The sequence below is a fragment of the Chrysochloris asiatica genome, unplaced genomic scaffold (assembly GCF_000296735.1).
Source record: "Chrysochloris asiatica unplaced genomic scaffold, ChrAsi1.0 scaffold00178, whole genome shotgun sequence".
Taxonomy (NCBI): Eukaryota; Metazoa; Chordata; class Mammalia; order Afrosoricida; family Chrysochloridae; genus Chrysochloris; species Chrysochloris asiatica.
Window position 1 is genome coordinate 1,295,983 of NW_006408696.1, and position 9,955 is coordinate 1,305,937.

A 9,955-nucleotide genomic window follows, 5' to 3' on the forward strand; every position below is an offset into this window, starting at 1 on the left:
ACGTCCACCCGATCCACCATCTTGTTTGTTCTCCTCCAATAATTTTTAAGGAAAAGATATCCATTCCTACAACAACAAAAGCAACAATACCTCCTAGAGTCTCCCTATCTTACCCGCTCCTCTACCCTTCTCCTCCTTGTGTATTGCCCTCTCCCTCTTTACTCCCTGTCCCTGTCCCTGTCCCCCAAGTTAACGTTTGTCTATCCCCCGACCTGTGAGTTACTGTCGCATCCCTCCTGCCCCTTGTAATCCTCAAATAATTATTTTTTTTAGTATGGAAACCTTTTCTTAAAGTTTTTGTAATAATGGACTTAATGTAATAACTGCTTTTTTGTCCCTAATTTCACTCAGCATTACGTCCTCAAGGATCCTCAATGTTTTGAGGTGTTTTACAGCTTCATTGTTATTCTTTAAGGTAGCATAGTATTTCATTGTGAATCAATACCTGAGAGCAATAGCTCTTTTGAAAACAAATGTGGAAGTGTTAAGTCATTTGTAATTTAATGCAGTCAGGCAATTTCTCTCCCAACCCTACCAGAGACCAATTCCCTTGTCCGAATGGAGTTTATTGGGAGTCTTGCATTTGCATTTTGTCATGTTTTGTTTTTGTGAAAGGTAATAGGGGAATGTTAAAAGTCCTAGTGTGGTGCTGTGGCTTAATGCGCTGGACTGCAAAGTTGGTTTGAATCACAAGATAGACTGTTCCAGCTCACCAGCCGCTCCTCAGAAACCCTATACAGGGTTGCTATAGATCAGAACTGACTTGACAGCACTTAACAATAACAACAACTGCGCTGCTGACTAGGATTATCTTGGGGAATCCAGGATACAAGGATTCCTTTAGAAAAAGCCCTCTACTACTGCCACCACCCTACCACAAGATGGAATGGTACCTAGATTCATATCTTTGCCTCGGGAACTCTGTACATTTTTTTTGAGAAGACACTTCTTCAGGTACTGTGTTTGATGCTTGAACTACCAAAATAAAGAACATAAAAAGGCATTCTCCCTGCATAAGAATTCACGATCTACTGCCTGTCACTGACAAGAAGCACATGTAGATACACAGTATATGTTAATATTTCAATATTTTTTTTCTTATGCGATTTCTAACAAAACATACTTAGAAATTTTCTCTTGGGCTACAGGACGGGCAGTGTTTTGTTCTGTTGGGCATAAGGTTGCTATGAGTCGGTACCAACTTGACGGCGCAACAATAACAACTATACAAATTCAGTGATAGCCAGAAAAATGAGATAGATTCTACCTAAAAGCTGCATATTGCATAACAGAAAAATTATATGAGAACGTTTGTCATTGTTTGAGAAATATGGACTGAGCACATACTCTGTCCCAGGCACTGCTAAGTTCTGGAGAGTGTGAAGAACCCCATGAGACAAAAGAGGTCCCCACTCTCATGGCTATCATTTCAGTACCGCAGACTCTTAGTAGCCTGTGGTACACGTTATATTTACCACAAGGATACCAGAAACATGAATATAAAACCAGAGTTTGGTGATTTGTTTTTATTTTGATAAGCACAGATAGGAGGATTCGCCTTTCAGTAAACGGTATACCAGCTACTCTTACACTCTTTGAGATGAGTGGCAGCTATGACTTTTTTAGACATTTTTCTTTTACAAAATATATTCTTTCTGGTTGTTCACTTGGTGTGTAAGACTGCATGCGCAAAAGAGTGAGTATGGAATTTCTCCTGTTTTGACCACAGATACATTTCTCCTCTTTAGTCTCAACCAGTGGTGACTCTCCTCTTCAAACAGAAGAATGGCATTGAAATTCAGACTTCTGCTTTGGAAGAATTTTATTTTAAAAGTAAGTATACACATCTGAGAAAAACATAGGAGTAAGCAAAGAGCAATTGATGATCTCCATTCCAGTTCCTGAGAGTCAGGTTCAGAATGAGCATCTATGTCATCAGAACTCATGAACACACTAGAGTCCCAAGAACTGTTATATGCCCCGTAGGAGAGCAGGGGATTAGAACATGTAGTTGGTAGTCCAGAAATCTCCATTGATTAAAGGTCAGAAGAAAAAGTAAGGTTATGACTAAGAAGAAGTTGAGACAAACATTTGATCAAATGTTGCAGACTTACTGGTTTCAGGAGGACACAAAATACTAAATGGAAATATAGGCTGGGTAGTCAGAACTCTGATTAGACAGGAACCATCTTCCACAGAAATTGAAATGGTTGGGAAAATGTACTGGTGAACAGATACAACATACCAATACCAGAAATCTTGGTAGCTACTAGTCTTATGCCACAACCAAGGAGTTTTCTTGTGATAAAGAAAGCATCTAAGTGGGAACACTTGATTGGAATAGAGAGTAAATAAACAAGAGGGAAGAGAGATTGTCCTGCGGATACTGAGGCTTTATAGTCCAGGAAGCAGTAGGTGTTGCGGGGTAGACAGGGAAGGAAAGAATAAAACTTTGATGTGCGGTTAGAAACTATGTACTTCATGTCTTTCATTTTGTTCCAGAAGCGACGATGGGTTCTTCTGATCGTGGAATTTATACTGGAATTGCTGTTCACTGTTATTCTCTTGATAGTTCGGGATTCCAGTTCTGTAAAGCACATGAGTGCTCTGAGGTTTGCTGCTCAGTCTACAAGTCTGCCTTCTTATTTCCTTGATGCCAGTGTACAAAGAGAATGGGAACTGGCTTATAGCCCTTCCAACAGTGAAATAGTAAAAGATCTTATTAAAATGGTACAACAGACTTTATTGAATAAATTTACAAGTAAGGACTTATGAACAGAAATTTCTACATGCTAGTTATTTTATAAGAAATGATTTATATCTGTTGTAATTTATACGCAGTCCTCATAATTTTAAGCAACCCAAGAGAGAACGAATTACCTAATAAATGTATTGCTATGGATTAGGATATAAAGTGAGAAATTTGGGCTATTCGGAAGGATCTTTTACATCTTTGAACCTCCTGTTTCTTGTCTAGGATTGTTGTTAACTGCCGTCAAGTTGGTTCTAACTCATAGTGACCCTGTATAAGGTTTCCACGGAGCAACTGGTGGGTTTGAACCACTGACTTTGTGGTTCAGACTGATCTGATCGGACACGTTATCCCGCAGTGCCACATCAGGACTCCGTAAAAGATTGCTGTTGTTAAGTGCCGTAGAGTCGGTGCTGACCCATAGTGACCCTGTATAGGGTTTCTGAGGAGCGGTGGGTGGGTTTGAACTGCCGACTTTGCGGTTCAAACTGACCTTATGATCCAGCACATTATCCTGCAGTGCCACACCAGGATAATGGGGACAAAAAGGGATGATACTAACCTGAAGATTACAACTGACAATCTCTAAGCGACAATTGACTTTGCAAGTGAAGACATTTAAACAGTTTCAGAGATCTATGAAGTTTTGCCAAACCTTGGCAAACATAGCAAACTTTTGTGTCTATAAAATCATCTGACAGTGTCTCTCTTTCCTCAGATAGAGCATCAGATATCATTGCCTTTGTGTTGACAGTTTACTGCTTGGATTTTTTCTTCACATAGTTCATGGCTTTACTTCCGAGGAAATGTTTGAAGAATACATTAAGCATAATGACAACTCTGATCGGGTGGTGGCTGCGGTTGTTTTTAACCATGACTTTGTGAACACCAAGGACTTACCACTTCAGGTGAGGAAGCCTTACATTCAAAGGGTTCCCAGGGTTATAACAAAGATCTAATGATCAGACCTGACCTCAATTCCCAGTGGAACTCAACTGCTTGATTAATCTGCATATTTACTGTATCTGCCAAGACCAGAACTACCAAGGATCTGTGAAGTTCCAATATTTTTTCTAAAGAGAAATTACTTTAGATTTGCACAAACTTTTGCAGTTATTGGAGTGAGTGGGGGAGTGACTGTTTCAGCAGAGTGGTGGAGGGGGAACAACTATGTCGTTCATGAAGCTTTGAGATGCCTGGGTGAGGTTGGAGGCTGTAACATTAACTGCTATCTGATTAGCACTTGAAGTCTTCAAAGCCCCAGAGCACTTTTACTGACAACTTATTAAAGAGGACATACTTGGGAGTTAGCAGAAACAGCTACCTTCTGAAGGTCCCAAGGTCCTCAGACTTACATCCACACTTGAATTCATTTTCTTCATGTGTCATATTTATTTAGCATCTCCATTCCAGGAGATATGATAGGCATTTAAGGATGACAAAAAACCATGATCTCTGTTTCCATGGAGTTATCATTCTAGTAGAGAGGGAAGGGAATAGGAAAATGAGTTATGACCACTAATTGTAATAAGTGCTATTGTTGTTGTTAAGTATCATTGAGTCAGTTCCTACCCATAGCGACCCTGTATAGGGTTTCCGAGGAGCCACTGGGGAAAAAGCAAGTGTAGTATAAGGAAGAAAATCACTGCTTCTGAAGAGGTGATGCGTAAACTGAGAATCGAATCGTAAGGAGGGATCAGCCACTTAGCAGACACTGAGGCTGGGGAGTGCCTTACAATTGGGGAGAATAGCATTTGTTCAGTCCCTAAGACTGGAAAAACTTGATGTGTTCAGGTAGTCTGGTAGGGCTGGAGCTAAGAGGAAGCAGAAAATTAGCAAGGTAGGCTTTGCTAAAGAATTTGGATTGTATTCCAAGCACATCAGACATCACAAAAAGATTAACCAGAAGAAGGTGTATTATTTAAGGCTTAGGAAACAGATGATTTCACAGATAGATGATTTTGAGGGGAAGACTACAAAGCAGTGTACTCAGTAAAATAAGGCAACACCCAACAGAAGTCTCCCAGTTAAAAACTCCTGCAACTTTTGGTCTTGGTAAATTGGCATTGTCACACACATGGCCATTTTTATTAAATAAAAAGTATCTTATGATTGCAGGATCTCTGGCTTTGTCCCGTGAGTTTTAGTGTTCTGAGTCCATGTACTTGTATAATTAATCTTAATATAAGGGAAAAGAAAGATAATAGGTGTATAATAACTTCAACTAAAATCTTTGGCAACTTTTATTTGCTAGTTACGGCAAGTTAAATCTGGTAAACTCACATTAGATTACCAATTAGTCATTAAAAACCTCAGAGTCGTTTGGAGTGGGAAGGGCAAGAGCCAAATTTTATGGAAATAACTCATAATTGGTAAGGACAAAATTGAAAGAGAAAGTTTCATCACTCTCCTACTCAACTTGCTGGAAATAGGTGTAAATTATTTTAAACCCTTTTTATTGTGATGCCTGTACATTTTCAAGTCAGAGCTACTTCTCATCTGGAGTGTTGGGCCCACAAACCTTTTGTTCATGCTAGCTCATTTCAGTTCTTACTTCATTTTATTTTTCTCTCTTTAGTGCTATGTTGTTGGTGGTGTTGTTGTTAAGTACCGTCGAGTCGGTTCCAACCCATAGTGACCCTGCACAGGGTTTCTGAGGCTGTAAATCTTTACAGGAATAGAAAGCCTCATCTTTCTCCTGTGGAGCGGCTGGTAGTTTTGAACTGCTGACCCTAAGGTTCGCAGCCCGATTCGTAACCACTATGCTACCTTTAGTGCTATAGATTCTTAGACTATCCCTGTGATTCAAGTGACAAACTGGTAAAATTGTAGAATTTGTTATTGTTGTTAAGTGCCATCTAGTCAGTTTTTACTCACAGTGATCAATCTTGTGGTTCAAACTGACCCCGTGGCCCAGTGCATTCTTCTGCAGCGCCACACCAGGACTTCAAATTGTAAAATACTGGCTCAAAATAAGGAGGCCTAGTTCTTCAGTGGTTAAGCACTTGGCTACTAACCAAAATGTCGACAGTTCAAACTCATCAGCCACTCCCGAGGGGAAAGAAGACAGTTGGCTTCTGTAAAGATTCACAGCCTTAGCAAGCCTATGGGGTAGTTGTGTTGACTCCTACGGGGTCAGCATGAGTCATAATTGACAGGATGGTGAGGGGCTTGGCTCCAGATGGACTTTTGCTGTTGTCATTTCTGCCTTCCTAGTCCTGTTGAATATATGCATCTTTGGTCTTCAGGACATAAACTAGAATGTTGTTCTGCTATCTTTGCATTTTTACCGCATCTGGCACAGGACCTTGCACATGGCAGATACACAAGAAAAATCAATTTAAAAATAATTGTCCTACTGAAAATCATATTTTATTAGAAGACTTTTCTGTGCCTTCAAAAGGACTAAGTTTATCCTTTTTAATTATCTGTATTAATGAGGAGCATTGAAGAAATACCAAATGAAAGCCATCTAGTTAAGATTCTTTTTTTTTTAGGTGTTATCTGTTCATAGCAACTCTATGCACAATGGAATGAAACATTTCCTGGTTCTGAACCATCCTCACAATTGTTAGTCCTGAGCCCATTGCTGCTGCCACTGAATCAGTTCATCTCATTGGGGGTCTTTCTCTTTTTTCTGACCCTCCCCATTACCCAGCATGATGTTCTTCAGGGACTGGACCCTCCTGATGACATGTCCAAAGTATGAGAGATGAAGCCTCACCATTTCTGCTTCTAAGGTGCACTTCGGTCGTACTTTTTCCAACACAGACCTGTTTGTTTTTCTGTCAGTCCATGGTACCTTCACTATTCTTCCCCAACACCACAGCTTTAATGTATCTAGTCTTCTGCGATCTTCCTTACTCATTGTCCAACCTTCACATGCATCTGAGGTTGTTGAAAATACCATGGCTTAGGTTAGGTGCACCTTAGTAAAAAGTACTGACCAGAACCTTAGACCTATTGCTGTTGAGTCAAGTCTGACCCGTAGCGACCCCTGGAGGACAGGGTAGAACTTTCCAACAGGATTTACAAGATTGCAGATCTTTACGGAATAAAACTGCCACATGTTTCTCCTGTGTAGCAACTTGTGGGTTCTGATATCTTATCTTAGTTAGCATCCAAGCACTTAACTACTGAGCCACCAGAGCTCCTTGAAATATGAAATGAATGAATAAGTACAGTGAGGGGACAAAAATGAAACAGCTGAAAATTGAATCCTGGAACTTTTTTTTTTTTTTTTAAACAGAATGATGTAGAAGAGATAAAAAGGAAAAATATGGTCCAGGTAGTGGTAAGAAGGGTACGTGAGTAGTACAGTGTGTCAGGGAGATAGCAATGCTGAGACTTAGGCACCCTGGGCAGAGAGGCATATGGGAGATGATGGGCTAATTCTAAGAAAATTGTTAAGTTGTCAGTTTATTGTACAGTGGAGGCTTGCCATGATGCTGTATTTTAAATGCCAGCAAGGTCACCCATGGTGGGCAGACTGCAGCTTACCTTCCAGACTAAAACAGACTAGGATGAAGGAGAAGTGAACTACTTCTGAATGTTTAGCCACTGAAAACCTGATGAATAGCACCAAATTATTGTAAGATATAGTGCCAAAAGAAGAGCCCCTCAGACTGGGAGGCACTCAAAATATGGATGGGGAAGAGCTGCCTCCTGAAAGTAGAATTGACTGTGATGATGTGAATGGAGTAAAGCTTTCAGGACCTCTGTTTGTAGATGAGACAAAAATCAAAATGAGAAGAAACAGCTAGAAACATCCTTACCAAATGGAATACACAGAAATCAAATTGACTACATCTGTAGGAAGAGATGCTTGGAAAGCTCAATATCATCAGCAAAAACAAGCCCAGGGACAGACTGTGGAACAGACATTCAATTGCTCCTATGCAAGTTCAGGCTGAAACTGAAGAAATTAAAGCAAGTCCATGAGAGCCAAAATATGACCTTGAACATATCCCACCTGAATTTAGAGGGCATCAAAAGAACAGATCTAATGCATTAGACACTTTTAACTGAAGACCAAAAGAATTATGGGATGACATAGAAAGCATCATACAAGAAGAAGGCAAAAAGTAATTAAGAAACTAAGAAACAAAGAAAAGACCAAAATGGGTGTCAGAAGAGATTCTGAAACTTACTCTTTAGCAAGTTACTTTCCAGTATTGGTGCTAAAGTGACTGGAAGAAATTAGGAGGTAAAAGAACTAAACAGAAAATTTCCAAGGGCTGCTTGAGAAGACAAAGTCAAGTATTATAATGAGATATGCAAAGGCCTGGATTTAGACAAACAAAAGGGGAAAATATGCTCAGTATTTCTCAAGCTGAAAGAACTAAAGAAAAACTTCAGGCCTCACCTTGCAATATTGAAGGATTCTATGGGCAAAATGGAGTCCTGATGTGGCGCTGCAGGTTAAAGCACTGGATTTCAAGGTCAGTTTGAACTGCAAGGTTGGCTTTTCAAGCTTACCAGCCACTCCTCAGAAACCCTAAACAGGGTTGCTATGAGTTGGAACCAACTCAACGGCATTTAACAACAATAGCAATGGGCAAAATATTGAATGGTACAGAGCATTAAAAGAAGATGGAAGGAATACACAGAATCACTGTACCAAAAAGAAATGGTCGGTGTCCAACCATTTCAAGAGGTAGCATATAATCAAGAGCCAGTAGTACTGAAGGAAGAAGTCAAAGGTGCGCTGAAGGCATTGGCAAAGAAAAAGCCTCCAGGAATTGACAGACTACAGACTGAAATCTTTCAACAAACTGAGTCAGCACTGGAGGACCTCACTAACTTATGACAAGAAATCTGGAAGACAACTACCTTGCCAACTGATTGAAAAAGATCTATATTTGTGTCCATTCCAAAGAGAGGTAACATAACAGAATGTGGAAATCATCAAACAATATTAATATCACATGGAAATAAAGTTTTGCTGAAGAAAATTCAAAAATGGCTGTAGCCATCCACCAGCAGGGAACTGCCAGAAATTCAAGCTGGATTCACATTAGGATGTGGAACGAGTCATATCATTGCTTATGTCAGATGGATCTTGACTAAAAGTAGAGAACACCAGAAAGATGTTTACCTCTGCTTTATTGAATATGCAAAGGCTTTTGACTGTGTGGATCATGACAAGCTATGGATACCATTGTGAAGAATGGGTATTCCACAACACCTAATCGTGCTCTTGGGGAACCTGTACATAGACCAAGAGCCAATCATTATGACAGAACAAGGAGACACTGAATGGCTTAAAATCAGGAAAGGTGTGGGTCGTGGTTGTATTCTTTCTCCATACTTATTCAATCTGTACGCTGAACAAATAAACCAAGAAGCTGGATTATAAGAAGAACATGGCATCATAATTGGAGGAAAACCCGTAAACAACCTGTGATGTGCAGGTGATACAACCTTGCTTGCTGAAAACTAAGAGGACTTAAAAATACTTACTGATGAAGATCAAAAACCACAACCTTCAGTATGGGCTGCACCTCAATGTAAAGAAAACAAAGTTCCTCACCACCGGACCAGTAAATAACATCATAATAAATGGAGAAAAGATTGAAGTTGTCAAAGCCTTCATTTTGCTTGGATCCAAGATCAACACTCATGGAAGCAGCAGTCAAGAAATCAAAAAATGTATTGCTTTAGGCAATTCTACTGCACATGTCTTTAAAGTGTTCAAGAGCAAATATGTCAGTTTGAGGACTAAGATACTCCTGATCCAAGCCATGGTATTTTCAGTAGGCCCATATGTATATAAATATTGGACAATGAATATGGAAGACCACAGAAGAACTGATGCATTTGACTTATGATGTTGGAGAAAAATATTAAAAGTACCATGGACTGCCAGAAGAACAAACAAATCTGTGTTGAATGAAGCACAGCCAGAATACTGCTTAGAAGCCAAGATGGCGAGACTTTGTCTCTCATACTTTGGACATGTTACCAGGAGGGACCAGTCCCTGGAAAAGGACATCATGCTTGGTAAAGTGAAATTTCAACGAAATGTAAATGATACAACTTTGCTTGCTAAAAGTGACGAGGACTTAAAATACTGATGACAATCAAAGATCACAGCCTCAGTATGGGTTTCACCTCAATATAAAGAAAATAAAAATCCTCACAACTGGACATGATAAATGGAGAAAAGATTGAAGTTATCAAAGACTTCATTTTCCTTGGCTC

The 9,955-nt window shown here is 39.7% G+C and overlaps 1 protein-coding gene across 1 annotated transcript in view; it reads left to right on the top strand.

The window, feature by feature from the left end:
• The first annotated feature begins 1,684 nt into the window (after positions 1-1,684).
• Positions 1,685-9,955, top strand: part of LOC102812209 (ATP-binding cassette sub-family A member 3-like) — a 135,009-nt gene continuing 126,738 nt past the window's right edge. Inside the window, exons 1-5 of the mRNA XM_006871990.1 lie at positions 1,685-1,696; positions 1,749-1,833; positions 2,573-2,761; positions 3,536-3,660; positions 7,002-7,055. Of these exons, the coding sequence (XP_006872052.1) occupies positions 1,685-1,696; positions 1,749-1,833; positions 2,573-2,761; positions 3,536-3,660; positions 7,002-7,055 (465 nt within the window). The remainder of the gene's footprint in view (positions 1,697-1,748; positions 1,834-2,572; positions 2,762-3,535; positions 3,661-7,001; positions 7,056-9,955) is intronic.